Source organism: Leopardus geoffroyi, chromosome A2, assembly GCF_018350155.1.
Source record: "Leopardus geoffroyi isolate Oge1 chromosome A2, O.geoffroyi_Oge1_pat1.0, whole genome shotgun sequence".
NCBI classification, from domain to species: domain Eukaryota; kingdom Metazoa; phylum Chordata; class Mammalia; order Carnivora; family Felidae; genus Leopardus; species Leopardus geoffroyi.
This window is the reverse complement of record NC_059331.1, coordinates 98,953,365-98,976,228: the sequence shown is the minus strand read 5'-3', so window position 1 is coordinate 98,976,228 and position 22,864 is coordinate 98,953,365. Positions and strand designations below refer to the sequence as shown.

The 22,864-nt window shown below is 38.7% G+C and overlaps 1 protein-coding gene across 1 annotated transcript in view; it reads right to left on the bottom strand.

Moving 5' to 3' along the window:
- The window catches only part of ASB4 (ankyrin repeat and SOCS box containing 4), a 62,545-nt gene extending 41,471 nt beyond the window's left edge, over window positions 1-21,074 (bottom strand). The window contains exons 1-2 of the mRNA XM_045494848.1: window positions 19,765-21,074; window positions 9,262-9,561 (exon numbers count right to left, since the gene is read on the bottom strand). Coding sequence (XP_045350804.1) covers window positions 9,262-9,561; window positions 19,765-19,951 — 487 coding nt within the window. The 5' untranslated portion in view covers window positions 19,952-21,074. The remainder of the gene's footprint in view (window positions 1-9,261; window positions 9,562-19,764) is intronic.
- Window positions 21,075-22,864: the final 1,790 nt, after the last annotated feature.

Below are 22,864 nucleotides of genomic sequence, written 5' to 3'. Positions count from 1 at the left end.
AAGAAAATTCTAAAACCTCCAGACAGGAGATAATAAGTCACAAATAAAAGATGAAGAAATAAAATGGTTTCTAACTTTTCAGCAGCAGTCCTGGAAACTGGGAGGAAATGGAGAAATGTCTTCATTATTCTAAAGGAAAATGATTATCAGTCTAGAATTCTATGCCACATGACGATAGGATAAATGCATTCTGGGGGTTGTGTAGTCTCTTGCTCCCTTTCCCAGAAATCTACTAGAGGAGGTACTCAAGCAAAACAGGCAACACACCAAGATATGGAAACACTCAGGATCCAGGGAATAGGAAATTCAACATGGGTGAGAGGCAAAGGGAATCTTCAGGGTGATGGGGAATAGAGGTCCTAGGAGGGCAGCAGTTGGAGCAAGTCTGAAGGTTCTAGAAGGGATTTTTTTTTCTAAGAAAATGAAAATGACCATATACTTGTTGAATTGAAAATTTTTCAGAAAAGATGAAAAGTATTGGCAAAAAGTTTGGGATTAAAATGGTGATGATCTACAGAAAACCAAAAAAAAGAAAAAAAGAAAAAAAAGAAACAACACCAGGGAAAATGAAGTATACAAAGAAGAAGTTACCGTAAGTTTACTACAAACCTCATGGTTGTAATATCATCATATTGTGAGTATGGAAGATAGGAAAGGTACTTGGACTGGGGAGTCGGTGTAGAAAAACAGCCAGATCCTCATCTTCCATTATGATAAATAAATAGATTATCAGAAACTGCTCATGTTGCTCATGTTTCAATTTTATGCATAAGTAAATGGTATTTATTTAACAATATGGAGATAAACATCAAATTAATCAGGCAAAAGGAGGGAAAGTGGCTACCACTTAGGTGGGAGTCGTCAAGAACTACATTTTTCATCATGAACCTTGCACGTGGTATCTTCTTAATGTCTTTTAATCAATTTTTATATTTTTTCCACCCTTTTGTTGACTATATTTTCTAGGTCGCTTAAAGTTTTCACGATATATGTAAATATATCTTTTCTTACATGATGATTTCTTGCCACTTGGTTCTGGTATATACAATACAATTGATTTTTGCATATTGATCGCAAATGCAGTACCTCTGCTGAACTCAATGACAAATTCTAATCATTTGACCTTAGCTTTTCTTTGTTGTTGTTGTTGACAAACATATTGTGTGAAATAATAGCAGTTTTGCTTCCTGCTTTCCCATCTTCGTACATCTTATTTCTTTTTGTTTTCTCTTTGTGCCGGCAAGGACCTCCAGGACATAACTGGTGAGAGCGGTAGGCTTGTTTCACTCCTGGTTTTAAAGGGGATGCTTCTAAAATTCACCGCCAAATAGACCATCAACTTCAGAAAGCACTGCTGAAGGCAGGGTCTCCGACGGTGTGTTGTAATCTTACATGGGACGTTATTTACTGGGCTGGAATACCTGCCTGGGTGGGAGACATGGCCTGGAAATAAATTTCAAGTTCACTCATTCAGAGCTGAATCACTGGAGACACTGCTTCTAGGAAAGACAACAGCCAGAGATGAGGCTTTTGAGTCATTCTTTGCCATCTGAGAGAAGAGGGTCTCTGGGCAGATGGAGGTCAAGAATTTCATTGCCCATTATTTACTGTTACTGTTATGTTCTATGAATGGCCAGGGAGCTTGCCCTATTTTTTATAGTGACAAATCAATTTTTATGGTGATACAAAGTTTCTTTTAAAATTGGATTTAATAAGTAATGTCAGTTTGAAAAAAATATTAAATTCATATTATACAGGTGGTACTAGCCATATAGCAGATGGGGCAAAAACCCCCAAAGTTGTTTGCAGAGGACTGGGATGGTCATATCTGTGCTATTACGACATATCATTGAAGACCCAGAAAGACACAGAGGGTGACAGACTGGGGAGGGGGTGCCTGTCCAGCCAGCATACCTGCTTCTTGACTAAAGGTAAGTCCAGTGACATTCTCGCCTTGCTATATGTTCTCATCATTGGACAGGGAGTTTCCTAACATGTGGGTAACGTGTCATTGTCACACCAAGTAACAGGGGATGGGCTTTTAAAAGGCACGGTCTCCTTTACATTGCCCTCATGCTACATTCTGGTAGGAAACATTTGAATTTTTATGGCTTTCCTGCAGTAACAAATTTTCCTCCAACTGTCAGGATTTGCTTCATGCAGAGTAAAGCAAGCAGCTTTCATTTTCCTCTTACGAATGGGAATAGGTAGAAATAATATGCTGCTATTCAGCCAGCTGAACCTGACCTGACTCTCTTTATTCGTAGGGAAATGCAGGATTCACAGAGAGGACATTTTCACTGAGGTAAATAAGCCCTCTCAGCTGATGAGCACTATTATACTAATACCAAAGGAAACAAAGGCCAGAAGATGGGGGGCATTAAGTAGAAAGGCAAACAGAAAAATAGCAGACAAAATCCAGCATGGGGACAAAGCAGGCTCTGCAATGCTGAAAAAATAGGGGAAAATCCTTTAAGCGAAAATTGCATGCAATTTTTTGGCCTCAATTAGCCTTTTCCACAAAGAGCACTTTTTTTCTACAAAGAGTCCATTAAATAGCAAATGAAATTACATTGGTTTTCAGTTGCCATGGCATTGGTTCTTCCTCTAATGGACTTCTCTGGTCTGGAGTTTAATGTTAGCCAAACTTGCTTCCCTTGTCTCTGTGCTGTCTCAATTCCCTGTGTCCAGCCACGAGGTGATGTATGTGACTTCTCAAAGTGCCTAGGACATAATCCAAGAGGGAGAAAATTCATCCCTTAACTATCCCCCGAGAGAGGGTGAAACTGACCAACAACCGCATTTCATTAACCATGAACATAACAGTTTCCATTTATTAGATGGCAGTCGTTCCCATCCATGCACTCAAGGCGCCTGGAGCCATTCCCAGATCAGTCAGAGACCATTTATTGAGTACTTCCTATGTGCCAAGCATTGTCCAGAGGCTGAAGACATAAAAATGCAAAAGAGAGAATGTAAGATGCTCACGGTCTTCTGGAGTTTCCAGACTAAGATATCTACTGTAAGCCCTTACCCTTTCTTCCTATTTCTGCATCCATAAAATGGGTAGAATTTTCCCCATTTATCTGATTCACAGTTTGTTTTGCTTTTGATATATTTACCAGGTACCACACTTAAAAAAAAAAAAAAAAACACGTTATCCTAGGAGTAAGGATCTAGAACAACAAATTGACTTTTTTGAAGTTGCTTAGTTAGCTACAGCTAAACATTAGCTATGATACCAGGTGTGACTCTGAGATGCATGATCATATATACTTTTTAGAAAAATAAGTTTATGCAGTTCATACTCTCCTTTAAACTTCTTTTTAAAACATTTTCCATGTCAACGAACATTTTTTACAACATAATTTTTAATGCCTATATGATATGGAAGTAACACAGCTTGAAAATTTTATTTTATTTTAAAATTTTAAAATTTTATTTATATGCAAACATTCTTCAGTTTTTCAGTAATATAAGTAAATCTCTGAGGACAAAAATAAATTGGGCAAATATTTTGTGACTCTAAATATATTTAAAAATGAAAAATGTCAGTATATATATTTTAAATTGTATGTTTTAAACATATTCCTTAACAAGTCAAAGTTTCTGATGCAAAAATACAAAAGAAAACATAACATAACTACAATATTTTGAAGACTCTTATAGAATCAGGAGAAAGTCTCTTAATTTCTAGTGTACTACAGATTGCATGACCAAGCACAATTCTGTTACATGCTAAATGTCTTCTTTTTTTCTCATCAGTTATCTCTTTGACTCAGTATATAACCCTGTTTAGAGCTAATACCTGGAGTTTGAATTGGAGGCCCCACAGAAATGACAGCCTATCTCAGCCAAAAGGTACAAAATTAGCCCTAAATCCCAGAGGGGGAATTTCTGAGTTACAAAAGGTTTTAAGCTTATGACATTGCCCTCCGGACGATACCCATTCGCATCCCATGAAGGGTGTGTGAGAGCACATCCCTGTGTGTGTGTCAACAGATATACTGTCATCATTTGTATCTTTGTTAAATGTAATAAATGACAACAAAAGCACCTGCCATTTTAATTAACATTTTACAGATAACCAAGGCAGGTGATCATTATGCTATCTTTATTTGTTGTTCATATACTTGGGTTTTATTTCCTGAAATACCTTGGTCTTTTGTTCTCTTTTTCTCTCTCGTTCTTCGTTGTTAATCTCCTTACTTTAATTTTTAAGATTTCTTTCTAAAAGCAAACAAACCAAAAAGCTTTCTTTCTATGTTAAGGATATAAATAGGGCCTTTGTCTACACAGTCTCAAATATTTTTTCCCCCACTTTATGACAGCCTTTTAATGTTATAATTTGTTTGCCACTCGGACATTGAATATTTTTGCTTTCTCTAATTCATCTTTCCTTTATGGCTTTGGCCTTTGATGCCATGGATCTAAGAGTAAGTAGATCTTTAACTGACTTCCACTCTTCCTCTTTGATTGTTATTTGCCTCGTTCATTAGTGTCAGCCTACAGGGAGTGAGCATTGCTTGGTCTCTCCATACCCCTTTACTCCTTCTCATCTCCAGGTGGTCTCCCTATGTCAATAGGGATAAAGGAGATGGGCAAAAAGCCCTTGCTCTGGGAATGAGGCTCCCTCTGATTACAGCTCGGGGGAGTGAAAGCCTTGGCAGCTTTCTGTCAGTCTGTGGTTGATGAAGTCACATGAAAAGGCAGCAATATAAAAAGTCAGTAATTCAACAAATGATACAATTTCTTAACTTTCTAAAAATTTTTAAAATGACAACCTTAAAATTTTAAATTAGTGAATTAAAATATAAATTAAAATAAAAACTAAATCTGAAAGCCATCAATGTATAAGTAAATGTGAATGGTGGTAATGGCCGCGTGCCATAGGTGGCTAAGCCCTGATGGACACCTGCCCCTCTCCATGCATCTCTGCACTGGACCTTTCCTCTCAGGAAAGGCAAGAAGGAGAATAAGTTGGACTGATTTTCCTTCCCACCAAATACTCACAGGTTGAGAAGACCATGGCATCTTTAAGCTTGTTTCCCCATTCTTTCCCCCATGACACCTCCATACCTTCCTGTTCTCATCACAATGTCCACCCTTTCTGCTCTCATTTTTGCCTGATGACTTTGCCTCACACATTAATTGTATAAGTTCATACCAGACATGAACTCCTTCATCTCACCACCACCATATCAATGAACACTCTTTATTTTTTTTTCAACGTTTGTTTATTTTTGGGACAGAGAGAGACAGAGCATGAACGGGGGAGGGGCAGAGAGAGAGGGAGACACAGAATCGGAAACAGTCTCCAGGCTCTGAGCCATCAGCCCAGAGCCTGATGCGGGGCTCGATCTCACGGACCGCGAGATCGTGACCTGGCTGAAGTCGGACGCTTAACCGACTGCGCCACCCAGGCGCCCCAATGAACACTCTTTAAAGACATCTTTTACTTTAGACCATCTGTTAAACATGGGGATGTATCTCACAGTCTCTGGATTTCACCCCATCTCAACCTCAAAGATTTGAACCTTTCAGTTATTCTGTCTCATGCATTTTTAACTGTTTGCTTTCTGCAAACCATTTCCTTCAGCACACAAATATTTCCTTTTATCTCCAACTACAGATAACACTCTCTTATGTCCCCTAGCCCCCTTCAGCAATCATGCTACTCTTACGCATACATGGGCAGCCAGATATTTTTTTTTAACAGTCGTCTATACGTGCCATCCTTAGTTTCTGATCTCTCATTCACACCTTATACCATTCTAATATGGTTTCTACACCCACCATTTCCCCCAAACTTCTTTTGTCAGTGATAACTCTGTCACGTAATCTAATGAACATCTAATGAATTAAGTCTCTCAAGTAGCCATTGATACAGCTGACCACCTCCTCCTTCTTGAACCTGCCTCTTTCTTAATCCCTATGATGCCAAAAATGCTCCTGGGTTTCCTCCTACTTCACTTACCAATCCATTTCACTCTCATTTATTGGCCTTTCTCCCTCCTGCTAGTATCTAAATGTAAGAATGTATCGGGGCTTGGTCCTAGATTCTCTTTTGTTTTTCCACACCTTTCATCCAAGTGATTTCATTGATTTCTTTGGCTTCAAATACAATCTATAGGCCAACGATTCCTAAACTTACAGCTTTGGTCCAGAACTCTCTTCTGAAATCCATACGTTTATGTCAAGTGCAGCCTTGACTCATTCACTTTGAGGTCTAAAAGAAATCTGAAACTTCTCATGTTTAAAACTGATCTGGGGAAACTCAATCTGATTTTGAGACTTAAAATAAAACTACAGCAATTAAGTGAGTGAAACATCAGCAAAAAATATATAGATCAATGGATTCATACATTTCTGGCCACTTGATTTTTGACAGATACCAAGGCATCTCAAAGGTGAAAAAATAGTCTTTTCAGTAAAAGATACTGAAGAATTTGTATATATAATTCATCCATATATAAAGAAGATGAGCCTCAACCTGTACTTTATACTATATACAAAAATTTACTCAAAATAAGCCAAACACCTAAAATTGAGACCTAAAATTATAAAATCTTTAGAAGGAAACATAGAAGAAAATCTTTATTACTCAGATTAGTCAAAGATTTCTTAGGTAGGACACTCAAAGCATAAATCATAACAGGTAAAAAGTGATAAATTGAATTTATTAAAATTAAATACTTTTGCTCTTCTAAAGACAGAAAGAATGAAAAGTCAAAGAATGAATAAAAATATTTGCAAACCACATATCCGATAAAGGGCTAGTATCCAGAATATATAAAGAACTCTCACAAATCAATAATAAGAAAACAAACAACCCATTTTCATGAAGGGGAGAGGGAGCAAAAGATATGAACAGACATTTCACCAAAGGGAATACACAGCTGGCAAAAAAATACCTGAAAACATACTCAACATCCTTGGTCATTAAGGGAATTTTAATTAAAACCATAATGAGATACTTTATATACCTATTCAATTTACTAAAATAAATTTTTCTTTCAATCTGACATTACCAAATTCTGGCAAGGCTGGAGAGCAACTGAACTCATACGTTGCTGGTGAGAATGCAAAACGTACAACTCCTTTGAAAAACAAGTTAGCAGTTTTCTTGTAAATTTATTATAATCCGTCATCCCACGCCTCAGTACCTACCCAAGAGAAATGAGAACATTCCCATATAAGAATCTGTAGGCAAATGTTTATATCAGCCTTTTTTTTCCAAAATTGCCAAAAACTAGAAACAATCCAAATGTCCCTCTACTGGGGACCAGATTAATTGTGTTGCATCCATACAAGGAATACAACTCAACAATAAAAGATTCAATATACTGGCTAATGCAACCACACGGATGAATCTTAAATGCATTATGCTAAGTAGGTAAAAACAGACCTGAAAGGCTACCTATTGTGTAATTTAATTTATATAACATTCTGAAAAAGACAAAATTTTAGGGACAGAAACTAGATCAGTGGCTGCTGGAGGTGGGGATAAAGTGAGGTGATTAATTACGAAGGGTATCAGGGAACTTTTTGAAATGACTGTGATGATGGTTTCATGACTATGTGTTTCTCAAAAATACCGAACTTTACTGTGTGTAAATTATAGCTCTATAAACATGATTTAAAAAAAACTAATTTAATGATCTTTTCCACATATATGCTTCTTCCTCAATTCTCTCCATCTTAGAAAAATGGCATTATGGGGCACCCGGGTGGCTCCATCAGTTAAGCGTCCAACTTTGGCTCAGGTCATGATCTCACAGTTGGTGAGTTGAAGCCCTGCCTGCATTGGTCTCTCTGCTGTCAGTTCAGAGCCCACTTTTGATTCTCTGCCTCCCTCTTTCTCTGCCCTTCCCCTGATCTCTCTTTCTCTCTCTCTTTCTCAAAAATAAATGAAAACATCAAAAACACTTTTTAAAAATGGCATCACTCTCCACCCATTTTCTAAAGCCAGAAATCTGGCAAGGATGCTTGAAACTTCCTTTTCCTTTACCCCTCATCCATATATAATCCATCTCCAAATGCCACTGACTCTGCTTCCAGAATATATTGCAAACCCATCTTCTAATCTTCCTATCAAACTTTGCCCCTTGATACAAATCACCATCCCTTCTCACTTATACTGTTAAAATAGCTTTGCTGCTGGTCTCCCTGTTTCCATACTCGGGCTCCTCCAGCCTTATTCTTGTATAACTCCAGAATGATGATTTTAAGTGAAAATTAAACCATGTCATTGCCATGCTTAAAACTTTTCAGTGGCTCCATTTCTAAACCCCATACCTTGGCCTCAGCAAGCTGTATATGATCTAACATAACCAGTGTCGTCGTGTGGCACTCCCAGAACCCTCTTGTTCCTCCCACCCACCCCACACCCACGGGCACACTGGCCTTCTTCCATCTGTTGAATAGTTCAGTTGTTTTGCTCCCTTAGCAACTTTGCACATACTGTTCCTTGTACCTGGACTCTTCTTCCTCTTGGCTCCTTTTTTAATGGCTAGTTCCCTCTCGTTCATAAAGTTTCAGCTTACATGTCATATCTTTAGAGAAGTCTTTATACATTTTATAATAGTTCACTCTTGGCATTCTCTTCCATAACACCCTGTTTTGCTCCTTTCCCAATTTATTATTATATATTTACAAATTTATTTTGATAGTATTTATCTCCCCTATTAGAATATGATTTCTTCCTTTTTTAAAAGTTTATTCATTTATTTTGAGAGAGAGAGACAGATAGAGAGCAAACAGGGGAGGGGCAGAGAGAGAGCAATAGAGAGAATCCCAAGCAGGCGCTGCACTGTCAGTGTGGAGCCTGATGTGGGGTTCGAACTCAGGAACCATGAGGTCATGACGTGAGCCAAAACCAAGAGTTGCACGCTTAACCAACTGTGAGCCACCCAGGCGCTCCTAGAATATAGCTTCTTGAAGGCAGAAACTATTTTTTTTCAGTTACTTAACACATTGACACCTCATGAGAACTAAGTAAATATTTGTTAAATAAATGTGTAAACTAAAAAGGCTCCTATAATGAAAAAAGTAATGATTTCAATGTGATCATCACTAAATAACCTGGACCAACACATATAGTTATATAAATATAAACATACTTATGCATTTTTAGGGCCCCGTGAATGAGACTTATAAATGGGATGCCTACTACATTACCTAAAGTAGGTAAAGATCACTAAGTTTCAAAACCCTGGGTGTGGAAGTGGATGACAACGTCAGCCACCCAGAAAGGCTTACCTCTCCAGACCAATTGCTTGGCACAGAGAATGGAGCTAGGAGTTGTACAGAAGTGTAAAGCTGTGTGTCCACTTAAGGAGTAGCAATTCAGCTTTGCTCCACGGTCACAGAGGATTTTAACACAATCCAAGTTGGCCATTTCACAAGCCACATGAAGGGGGGTTTTCCCATTGGGTCTACAGTTGATTGTAGCATTGTGGTCCAGTAACACCAGAAGACACTCCACATGACCAAACAAGACAGAGAGATGCAGGCCTGTTGCCCAGGAAGACTTTAATTTATAACTAGGCAGCCAATAACCTGAAAAAGAAGAGGGAGAAAGTTTCGTTTCGTGGCCTAGGATTTTTCTCTGTTTTGTGAGGGTTTTTGCAAGGTCTTTTACTTTGGTCACATCTATAAAATTGGGGGGAGTGATTCAGATGTTGTAAACTAGTAACTGATGGGTCCGCAAATAGAAGCATACTTGGATGTACTTGAGTGGAACAGGCACTCGTGAGTCTCTCTGTTTCTACCATTCTCCATTATCTTGTTCTTTTATTTATTTTATCTTCCTGGCCCTTCAAGGCATTTGAGTTTGAGACCTCATTTACATGATTGCATTTTATTTTAAGTGGTGAGTTACATGAGACTCTTATTGTTTTAAGTCCCAGTCATGTTCTTGAGTGATTCCAAAGCTGTTAGTTACAAGCTTAAACTTTTTTTTTTTTTAATTTTTTTTTTTTCAACGTTTATTTATTTTTGGGACAGAGAGAGACAGAGCATGAACGGGGGAGGGGCAGAGAGAGAGGGAGACACAGAATCGGAAACAGGCTCCAGGCTCTGAGCCATCAGCCCAGAGCCTGATGCGGGGCTCGAACTCACGGACCGCAAGATCGTGACCTGGCTGAAGTCGGACGCTTAACCGACTACGCCACCCAGGCGCCCCAAGCTTAAACTTTTTAACCTTACTTTACTGGTTGTTGTCAGTCTAAAATATGAATGTAGTTGGTGTCTTTAAAAAATTTATCATGCCAAGCTTTTATTTGCCTGCCTGTTGGTTTATACAATTCTTCTTTCAAAGAAGAATTTAAGGCAACTCACAAAGTTTACACAATACCAGATTTTCTAACGATCTAGAAAACAAGGGCAAAGGGAAAAAAATAAGGTAGGAAAATAAAAGTGAACAATGGGTAAGATAGGCACACAAAATATAAACTGTGTCCTATACACTAGAACCACGTTGCAAATTTGCCTTTGAACTTCCTAGCAGCCAAAATAAATAGGAAAACATGATGTATTGCACAATTAACCATGCCCACAAGCTATACACAAATTAATTGCCCAGGAGAAGCATAGCTGTTCCTAGAACTGAGATCTTAGATAAATTTTTCCCATTAGTCGTTGGAAATGTTCTCTCTCTCTCTCTCCATCTCCCTCTCCCTCTCTCTCTGTCTCTCTGTCTCTCACATGTCTCACAAGCTATAACAAACTTAACTGTATATACCTTCTTTCAATGTCAATACATAGAGCCATGGCATTAAGCCCACTATGAGTGGGTAATGGAAAATAGCTTCAGAAAGATAAAATATTGATGGCAGGGTGAAGATGTAGACATAACAGCTTAGAAGAAGCTCTAGGGCTGAAACAACAAAATATATTTTAACATGGGTAAAACAGAAGTTTGCTTTTAAGGTATAAAATTCCACCATGCAAGTACAAGGTAAGCGGAATATGGTTTAATGGTAATCTATTTGAGAAAAGACCTAGGGATTTGAGTTGACAGTATTCTCAAAAGGAGCCAACAGTGGGATGGAGCTGCCGAAAAGCTAATACAACCTTAAGATACGTTAATAAAAGTGCAGTTCCCAGAACAAGAGAGGTAAAAGTGGTAATTTTTACTGGTTACATGAGGTCAGAATAAATCTAGACTATTGTGACTACTTTTGAGCACCAATGATGAGCACCAGGAGGGCACTCAGAGGATGATGACCACGTTATCAGTGGGCCTGGTGGTCAGGAATCAAAATCCTCTCATTTAAGTGACAAACATTACACACATGCTACTCCTGGGTATTTATCCTACAAGTATAATCACTCACGTGTGAAATGCCCTATAGGGGCCACAGTATTGCACAACTTCCAAGGACACCATCTGTACTGAAATCTTTGTGACAAGTATAAAATTCTCAGGAGTTATAACCTGGCCTGTGGACAAGAATAGGCATCACACTACAGCATAGTTCTTAATGGTTAACAACTGGAAACAATCTCAATCCTCATCAATATTTGGAGATTGTTTAAAAAATTATGGTGCACCCATATAATCGAATACTATACAGCTATTATAAAGTAGAGAGCAGTTCTGTGTATACTGGAAAATGGTATATCTTTGGAATGGATATGGAAAAATCTCAAGATATATTATTGAGCAAGAGAAGCAGGGGCTGACCAGTGCACTTAATATGCTATCATATGTGAAAATATTTATCAACACCTAGAACAAGAAACTGGTTATAGTGGTGGCCTCCAAGAACTGGGGGCTAGGGGACAAGGACATAGATTTATGTGTCTTTGGATGCCCCCTTTGAGCTTTTAATTTTTTTTTTCCAACGTTTATTTTTATTTTTGGGACAGAGAGAGACAGAGCATGAACGGGGGAGGGGCAGAGAGAGAGGGAGACACAGAATCGGAAACAGGCTCCAGGCTCTGAGCCATCAGCCCAGAGCCCGACACGGGGCTCGAACTCACGGACCGCGAGATCGTGACCTGGCTGAAGTCGGACGCTTAACCGACTGCGCCACCCAGGCGCCCCCCTTTGAGCTTTTAAACTCAGTACGTTTGTGCTTGTATAACTATTTGTAAAAATAAGTAAAATTAAAATAAACTATTGCCCCCCTGTTTGTAGGGGAAAAGATAATTTATTTTTTTTTATATATTTTTAAAAATTTTTTTTTCAACGTTTATTTATTTTTGGGACAGAGAGAGACAGAGCATGAACAGGGGAGGGGCAGAGAGAGAGGGAGACACAGAATCGGAAACAGGCTCCAGGCTCTGAGCCATCAGCCCAGAGCCTGACGCGGGGCTCGAACTCCCGGACCGCGAGATCGTGACCTGGCTGAAGTCGGATGCTTAACCGACTGCGCCACCCAGGCGCCCCGGGGAAAAGATAATTTAGTTTAAAAGGCCATTTATAGGGGTGCCTGGGTGGCTCAGTCAGTTGAGCATCCGACTTTGGCTCAGGTCATGATCTCACAGCTCGTGAGTTGGAACCCCACATCGGGCTCTGTGCTGACAGCTCGGAGCCTGGAGCCTGCTTCAGATTCTGTGCCTCCCTCTCTCTCTGCCCCAACCCACTCACATTCTGTCTCTGCCTCTCTCAAAAATAAATAAACATTTAAAATAAATAAATAATTAATTAAAGGCCATTTATAGGGATGTACACAATACCAATTAATCATGAGATAATGAATGAACCCAACCTGAAGTTTGTTTTTCTGTAGCCTACTCTCCAACCTAGACACACACACACACACACACACACACACACGCACAAATCCCTTTTTCATTCCATTAGAATTCTACGGCCATTTTGCTCCCCCTCCCTCTCAGCTCTTCCCTTATCCAAATCTGCTCTTTAAAAGGAAATCCAAAGTTAATTCATACTAAAGTCTAATGAACTGAGGATTTTTTAAAGTGTGACCCTCTTAGGATTATCTGAATTTATGTAGGAATCTGTATTCAACTAATCGAACTGAGTGCTAAGATACTAATTTGAGATTCCAGACGCTGAGAAGGGAAGTTATTCGTTGATATGGACTTTTCTCTGGCAGAGACAATTAGTATCACAGGTACTGCCAGAGACAATTAGTATCATAGGTACTCTGGGGCTGTGGGATTGTCATTCCTGTGCCTGTAGTGTGTGTGTGTGTGTGTGTGTGTGTGTGTGTGTGTGTGTGCAAATAGGCACTCACACTACATGTATACGTGTATGTACCCATTTATACATTTCTATTTAGCTATGTACATTGAATCTGTGTTCTGAGCAGAGTTTTCAGGCTATATGGTATGCAACCTGCTTTTGATCATGAATGAATCGCAACAATACCCAATACCTAATCAGTCATTGCAATGCTCAAATCTCCTCAACAAGCAATTTGCAAAGCTAGTCTCTTCTAACTGCCTTGGAAAGAAGCTGGTTCCAGATCTGGAAACCAGAGTATGTTTTGCCTGCTGATTAGCAGCAAAGATTTGGCAGCTCTGTGCACCAACTGATTGGAAACTCGTGCCTGCTTCTGCAATGGGAAGAAAAATGATCTCGGAAAGGAAGCAGTAGAGAGCTGATTAAGAAAACACCATTTTGATGTAAAATCAAAGAAAACACCGAATGTTAGCACTGGAGGGAAGATTATCCAGTCCAAGCCTTTCATTTTCCAGATGAGAAAACTGCCACTTTTTCAGCCTGCTAGAGCCATAAGTCGCCCACTTCAGTCCAAGCTAATGGACTCAGGATATCTGCAATGCAGCGTTTCCATCTGTCTTTGTCTTTGTGGAAGCAGAATAGGTTTAGCGCCAAGCCTGCTTCACAAATCACGAGGAAGGAAAGAAGGTCCTGAATGCATCTATAATATGCCACAGCTCTGATATGGAAATGCATTTGCTTGTTGATGTTTTTTTATTCTTCCTAGATTCCCAGTAGCACCTAGAGAGTCTATCCTGCCCATTTATTATATGAATCTGTCATCCTTAGCCTCTCAGCCCCTTTCATCTGCATGTCCTTTGCTCATAATCATTAACCAGTAAATCAGCCCCGGAGACAGCTGGGTTTTGGGATTCAGCCCACCCCCTGGGTGAACTTGTGCTTATAACTCCCCTCTCCTAGATGGAAACGTGTGTAGGTGGTTGGCAACAAGACACTGTCGCGGTGCCCGTAGAAACTGAATAGAGAAATAGGAAGGGGGCAGATTGTCAGATACAGATCAGGGCCGATATACTGAAGAATATCTTGAAGCCATGTTGCAGAACTTTTTGGTGATGCTATGTGTGTGGGGAAAGGGGGGTGAATTCTGGATAATTCAACCCCCGGCATAGCAGGAAAGCCTCCTGTAGAGAAAGGAAAAGCCCATAGCAAGAGGCCACCCACATACACTCACACCTTAAAATGGGGCTGCAGTCACGGGGCGCCTTGTACCAAGGAGCAAGAGTGTCCTTTCCATCACACCTACCCTCTCTGAGGACCAAACCTGAAGTAGAGCCGTCCTCGAAAACCACGGTGATGCAGCACCTATTAACATTCTTGTGTTGATACTGAAATGCCAAGACATCAGAATTTGTCCTCTAAAATATAACCAGCAACAGTAGCAGCATAACAGAAATACAGTTAACTAATTGGGTATAATCATTTTTTATACTCAGCCTTCTTTCCAGGGCGGAATTGTCCCAGGGCTTCAGAACCTAGCATGTGATTGATTCTTAGCATTTATCTTTCAAAGAGCCCCCCCTACGCTCACCTCTGCAGATGCCAGGCTGCTCTCTGCGTGCTCAGATGGGCACAAAGTGCAGGAATGGAGCAGAACCTGGCACAGAGCCCCCAAGTGGGAGGGTGAGGAAGCTGCTGCCTCCCACTAACCTGAGCCACTCATGCTTCCGCCCCTCCCCCTCTCCCCACAGGTCTGCAGTCTGTGTAGCCATGGCTCTAAGCTCTTCTTGAGCCAAGTGTTTAAATGAGAAGAGAAGAGACCACAGATCCTCCCTCCTATGCAAAAACCCCACAGAGACTCTCAAATACAGGCCATGCCCATGTGGATTTATAGTATCTACAGTTACTTTTCACCTTCCCCAGACCATGACACATAATCTGTTTATATAATTTCCCCTTCATAACATCGTAGATTATCAGCATGCAGGGGATTTAGAGAAGGTCCTGACAAAGCCTCTACTTTACAAATAAGAATAAGATTAAGTAGCATAAAGGGCTCACGCCTGTATAACTGGTACTGACAGATCCACTCAAACCCCGGGCTCCCCCAAATCTTTAAATAGCCACGGGTGATCTGACAGCTACACGCATTTCACTTCTCAATCAATAGCACCTGTAGGCAAAAGTTCTAAAGGGATTTTAGAAGTTTCACCCCTACAAAAATATGCAGAGTAATCTTGTGTGTGTGTGTGTGTGTTTACTTTAAATGTGAAACCGAAGAGAAATGCCTGAGTAGCCGAGTGGAAAGCCCCCAGCTCAGGAAATATGGTAAGGAGAAAAGTGAATGGGCCGTTTTTGGAAGAAGGAATCGATTCTGCTCTGTGTTTAGGGGGGATGTATACATCTCTGGTAAACTTTCAGCTACTCCTGGGTTCTGCAACAGTTATCAGCTATAATGTTATCTGAGTTCAAAGAACCCTACACATGAGAAGCTTCTGTTATTACAGCCAAAGTTTGGACACACTGCTCGTGGTGGGATTAGCAGACATTTGCTCTGCCTGTGTCCATGTATTTACACAGTCCTGAAGGATTATAGACTGACGCACAATTCTTGACTATTTTTTTAACAGCTAATGTTTTCAGGATAAATCTCAGAACTCCCCCAGCAAAGAAAAACAAAGTCAGCTTGAAATGCAAAATTTAAAAGAAAAACGTTTGAACGTTCAGGGAGGGATAAGAACCCTAAGATGGTAATAGGAAAGTAGGAGAGCCAATTTCTGGCAAAGAAGAACATGAGGTGATAAAGAGTCTGTTCATTAAGAGAGTGGAAATAAGAGCTTTTGAGATACTTGGGAGGAAGTTGTGACTTAGTAAAGTAGATAGAGTACCTGCCAGAAAGTTTTCCTGTGAAATCATTCATTGGTTATTTTAATTAAAAATATGACTACCAACCGAAGTAGCTGCTGCTGTGGGCCATAAATGAAGTGCTTAGAGTGCATTACACTGATTAATAAAAGGACTCTGATTAACCTTGCTGACGAGGGAATTTCATACCCAAGAGATAAGTATGATATTCTGCCTGTATCATTAACGCGCCAAGGCTCATACATCGGAAAGAGAATCGAAATATGTAGTTGGAAAAAGCTTGGGAAACAGCTTTATGGATGTTGGCGTTTCCAGGGCAGAGAACACTGGTGAGAACCAATAGGAATTAGCTCCGGGTTTTCTTACAGATCCTGCTTTCACTCTGGATCCTGGGCGCTTGGCTCTAGGAAACTTTGTATCACGGAAAACCCTTGACCTCGCAGCTCCTTGTATGGGGCACTTCAAAAGTTGGGCGTGTATTTAACGTTTCTTCACGTCATTCCCATCTTAAAGCGGTTGTCTCTTAGAAGGAATTTCGCTTGCCTGTTTTTGCTTTAAAGACACATGTCTCTGCTATGCTCCTGGAGTTATCCCAAATGCCAACCAGAATGTTTTTAATGTTTGCTTTACAAAGTGTGAGGCAGATGTTTTTGGGTTTTTTTTCAAATTAATAAAAACATGATTTTTTTTTGAAGATTTGATCATGAAGTTTAACATAACTTTAAAAAACAAAACATGATCTCTCTAACTTTAAGAATCATTCTTAAGGGGGCGCCTGGGTGGCGCAGTCGGTTAAGCGTCCGACTTCAGCCAGGTCACGATCTCGCGGTCCGTGAGTTCGAGCCCCGCGTCAGTCTCTGGGCTGATGGCTCAGAGCCTGGAGCCTGTTTCTGATTCTGTGTCTCCCTCTCTCTCTGCCCCTCCCCCGTTCATGCTCTGTCTCTCTCTGTCCCAAAAATAAATAAACGTTGAAAAAAAAAAAAAAAAGAATCATTCCTAGGTACTGGGTCTGGACGGGCCCCACAGCTTGAACCTGAGCTCTGGGATTTTGTTCTCTGTCGCTAGAGATGAGGAAGCAGAAGTGAATTTCCAGATGCTTTGTTCTGCCTTCCTCACAAAATCCACATTTTACATTTGCTTCCATTAGTGTGCCAATTGGATTGTGGATTTGGGGAAGCAATGTTTAGACTCCAAGTTGATTTCCTTGCCAACAGATTTCTGAGTTGTCTTTCCAAAAATTATAAACTGACTTGTCTACTAGCTTAGACATACCATATTTAGGGGGGAAAGTGTGGTTGTTTTCTGAAATTCTATGAAAAATGCTGTATGTCCTAAAAGAAGTAAAAATGGTTGGGGATAAATTGTACCCCTGTTGATATGCTGCAGGACAATGAAATATTGAATGTGGGTTATATTATTAATCATACAAGCAAATTTAAAGGTAGCATGGTATCTTTCATAGGTTTGAACCATTGTCTTGCTTAATAAGCCACAAAATAACCAAAACCTGAAGATTCCCACACTAAAAGTAAACAGGTAGTGTTTCTGTTTCCACATCTTAGTGCTGGCTATATAGGTTTGCTTATTTTGTGAAAATTAATCATGCTGTACACTTATGATCTGTACACTTTTCTTGGTGCAGAGCCTTTCAAGAGTGCTTGAAAAAAATAACTAGTGAAGAGCAATCCAGTAGCATTCAATGTCCAAAAAGTCTGCTATGATTTAATAAAGTCTCACAAAGTTTAATCCAGCCACTTAGGTCGACTTTGCTTGGCTAGCAACTAAGATTCTATTTATCACTTCCATTCCTGACTGAAATATTAAAAGGTTTGATAATTAGGCTAGAAGACATGTGAAAGTGTGAAAAAAAAAGTTAGAAGAAGCTTTGAAGAAAGATAAGACTTTAATCTGGGTTTAAGATTGAAGAGATAGATTCTTATACCCATACATGTATTTTCTATACATACAAACGTGTGCGCATGCCCACATACACACAGTTCCTGAAGATATGACCACATATCCTATTGTTTCTGTGCATACATTCATCTGGCATGCATAAGAATCAAACTCTTCTTTTTTCCTTTCCCAGAGGGTGTAATTTGCTATTTCTCTAATTGAAAGGCATATTCTGCGGTCCTAACACTATGAAAACACCTGTTAGCATGAATGAATATTTAGCTCTATGAAGACCACGGGAGTCGGGTCATATTGACAGAAAAGATTAAAAATGCATCTTCTTCTGATTCAGGGGTGATGACACCATTGGAAGCAAAAGAAACAACACCCTTCTTCCCTCGAACCTGCCCTAAAATGCCCTTTCTCACAACCTCAGAACCTTGGGCAATCCATGCAGTTTGGCATGTTTAGGAGATGGGAAAAGGCAGTCTTTACAGCTCAGTGTCACATAAATTATGCCAACTTGGACCTCAGTTATTTTACATGAGCACCAGTATAAGCTTAAAACATACCTTAAAAATGTATTTAGCATTCGGACAGTCTTTCACCAAACAAATCCATAAGGTGAAAGTAATCTGATTACATGGGACACACTCCTTCTTTCTAACAGAGCCCAATCAACTACTTAAAAAACAAAACAAAACAAAACAAAAAACAAAAAACAAAAAACCAACCAGACCTCTTTGTTATCTTCTAGCTAAAATAGCAATGTCAACTTATGATAAAGCCCTTCAGTAAGAGTCACAAACACAGTAACTGGCCTCCACTATTATATCCTTCCTTCAGAACTAACAACCAGAGTATGGTAAATAAATGTGAAAACATATACCATTAACATTGGTTCTGAACATTGATGGCACTGATGATTTGTATGCAAATGAAGAGTACTTTCCACCTGAAAAAAGAACTGCTATCTCTCCGCAAATGCTGACCTTATCGTCTCTTTTGTTTAAACAGAAGTGATGGAGAACGTGGTGTTTGCTTGTAGTCTGCTCACCAGATGGCCTCGCTACTCAAGTTCCCCCATTAACTAGCTGATTTGGGAAATCAGAATCTGCACACTTCTAAATCTTTTCTGATTTCCTAAGCGTGGATTCCAGAAAATCCCCAGATAAAAAAAAAATTCAGTTCTCATTTTTGTTATCCTTAGTTCTTTAAAAGGCAGGTATTCTGTATGGAGAATATCTACAATTTTGATCTATTCTTGTAACCAAGGAAAAAAGTTAACTTTTTGGTGTTTCTGGTTTCAGATTTTTGCCTGAACTAAAAACTCATTGACATGTTGAAGACCAAAAAGGTGCCTCAAGGCAGAGCCTTCCCCATTCAGTAACCCTCCAAATGGGGCAAAATCCTCTTTTTCATCCAGATAGATACAGAAATGATATATCTTTAAGTGGTTGTATTAATAGACAGTTAGCAGTCACACTGGATTAGATTTTAGCAGTCTGTTTAGCCATGATCTGGAGATGTTTTCTTTATTCTATATCATTACAGGCAGAAGAAAAGTTAGAAACAAAAGCAAAGTACGTTAATAAATATAATTGTTCACGATTTCAAATTCCAGACACAAGGATAGAAAAGGAACAGAACAGAAAAGAAAAGAAAGAAAAACATATTTATACCACCCATGATGGTGTCTAGTTAAAAAAGAGAAAAAAGTAAATCAGAAATATTTTTAAAATACATACTTAAACCCCAAGAGCTACTGGTTTAGAGTGGGTGACTGACACTGCATTTAAAACAAATCCGTTTTCTATCGATTTTACACTCACACCTATAGTTTTTACCTTGTTTATAAGATGCCAAAACCATATTCTCATCTTCAACTTCAAAAACTGTGTCCACATCTATTTGCCTTTGGATTAAAATGGCCTTCAATTTTCCGAAGTCATTTGACTTTAGAGCCTCAAGGAAATTTCTCTTAACTATCTTGGCAGCTGCAGATTTAGTGACAGGGGTGTTGGTGCCCTCCATCCTTCCTCTCCCTCTGGAAGCTTTGTTGTGATTTATCAGGAGAGTAGCACCAAGCAAACAGGCACAAGCGAGAGCCCACAAACTGTCGGCTAATTTTATCCCAAAGTTATGCTGATCCGTTCTATTTATATAGGGATCATTTCAAACTTCAAAATATCCTTCTTGGCTGTCACTCCCTTTTCAGGTCTTTTAAACTGGTTCTATACTAACTGATTCATTGAATAATATATTGTGTCAATATCAAGGAAAACCCTCACAACACACTTTGGAGAACAAAATGTCAGTATTATTTCTTCTATGATCAAAGCAATAGTGTAAGATTTAAAAGCTCTTAATGCTTTTTTTTCCTCCCTCAGTAAAAACATCTGGTGCCCAACTGGAGATCCAGCCACTTGCTTTGATTAACCAATAGGCAAAAATGAAAATTTGTTACAGTTGCTGATATATGCACTCCTGCAAACCTATAATAATTGTGTAACATAAGCCTGTAAAATCAAGCACAGTTGTGCACATTTGAAAACAAACAGAAAGTTTTCAAGTGACGTAGACTTGAAAAGTTTCAATGTCAAGAGGGAAAGTGGGGTAGGGTATGGTGGCAGGACTGTTCTAGGTAAAAAAAAAAAAAGACTGAAGAAACAAAACAGCCAACTGCAATGAGTGAATGAACTTTATTTAATGCTGTATTTAAAAAACAGAAAAGAGTATATATTGAGGGCAATTGTGGAAATATGAATATAGATTAGATATTACTTCATAATTTGGAAAAACTATTGATGTTTCAAGGCGTGATGGAGGTATTATGGTTAGGTAGGAACATATTTTTACTCTTAAGTGATGCATTACGGGGTAAATGGTCATGATGTCTAAATCTTTTCAAATAGTTCACAAATGAAAAAATAATATATGTATGTATGTAAATAATATGTGTGTGCCTTTATACACACACACTTGTGTGTGTGCATATGCAAGTGTGTGTGGGGGCTATAATTAGAGGCAGAGAAACAAAAAAATGTAGCAAAAAGTTGAAAGTTGGCAAATCTAATGAAAGATCTATGGGTGTCTGTTATATTATTTTTTCAGCTTTTCTTTTTTTTTGAAGTTTATTTATTTTGAGAAAGAGAGAGAAAAAAAGCACGAGTGGGGGAGGGGCAGAGAGAGAGAGAGGGAGAGACAGAATCTCAGGCAGGCTCTGTGCTATCAGCATGGAGTCTAATGTGGGGCTGAGATCACCACCTGAATGGAAATCAAGTCAGACACTTAACTGACTGAGCCATGCAGGTGCCTCTCAGGTTTTCTAGAAGTTTGAAACTTCTTCAAATAAAAAGTTAGACAGAGAAATAGTCAAATTTTAAATTTATAAGTCATTAAACATTAGAAAAATGATGACAGTAAGTATAAATTTGAATGCAGTGAAATCACATCTTATATATTGTTGGTAAGAGTCAAAACTGGTGCAAGCTTTTTGCAGAATAATTAGCAACATGAATTTAAGAAAACTTAAAATGATAATACTATTTGGTTCTTAGGATTTACTTAAGGATGTAAACATGGATGCATACCATAGCACAATTTGTTAATTTATTTTATTAATGTGTTACATAAATACAAGAAAGTGGAAAGGGACAAGTCATAAACATACAGTTCGTTACATTTTTAAGAAGTGAACGCTCCCATGTGATGGACCTCCATATCAAACCATAGAATCGTCCAAACACACTTGAAACACTTTTTATGTCTCTTTCGAATCACAACACTCACCTGACTCCCCAGTGACGACCATTGTCTTGACTTCTAATCCTGTAGATTCATTTTGCTTGTTTTTTAATGTTTAAATGTTTTGTTAATATTCTTTTTTTTTTAAAAAGTTAATGGTTATTTTTGACAGAGACAGAGAGAGACAGAGAGAGAGAGAGAGCCAGAGAGAGAATGGGGGAGGGGCTGAGAGAGAGAGAGAGGGAGACACAGAATCTGAAGCAGGCTCCAGGCCCTGAGCTGTCGGCACAGAGCCTGACACGGGGCTTGAACCCACAAACCATGAGATCATGACCTGAGCTGACGTTGGACGCTCAACCGACTGAGCCACCCAGGCGCCCCTAAATGTTCTGTTAATATTCTTAATTTTTAAATCTTCAAGCCTAACGTGGTATAAAATATTTCGCCTGAAAAAGATGGACAAATGAATATAAATGTATGTGTGGGTAATTACATTGTTAATAACAAAAAAAAAGTTCTTGGAAGAAATCTAAATGACCAAGACTAGAAAATTTCATAAACAAATTATGACATAATCATGTAATCGAATACTCTTCAGTCATTATGATTAGGTAGATATATACTTATTCAAAATGTCTGAGATAAACAATTTATAAAATAGTATGCATAGTATAAATATCTTTAAAATATCTATATTTATATGATGTACAAATATGTATTCTTATATGCTTATATAATTTGTACATTATATTATATATGCTTATGTAGTTTGTATATATTTGTATAATATACAAATGTATAAATACATATACTTTATGCACATATAGGAAGAAAAGTCTATAAGCATCTATTTGCAAAATATCATCCACTTTTATTTCCTAGTGGTAAGATTACATCTGATTTTTTCTTGATCTCTTTCTTATTTTCTGAATTCATCTACAATAAACATATTACATTTGGATAAAAAGTATTTCTGTATATGTATATAGGAAACATTATTAATAAGGATAACTTGTTAACTCAGAATAACTACTTAGTGCGAATGAATGAATAAATAGCAAATGAAAAAAGAATTATTAACTGATTATTTCCAAGGTCCTTAGTACTGTGCTAGGTGGCAAATAAGGTGCAGCTGTTCCTTTTATATCCATATGGGCAACTCACATAGAGGAATAGCATTTATTGATATGTTTTGTCCCT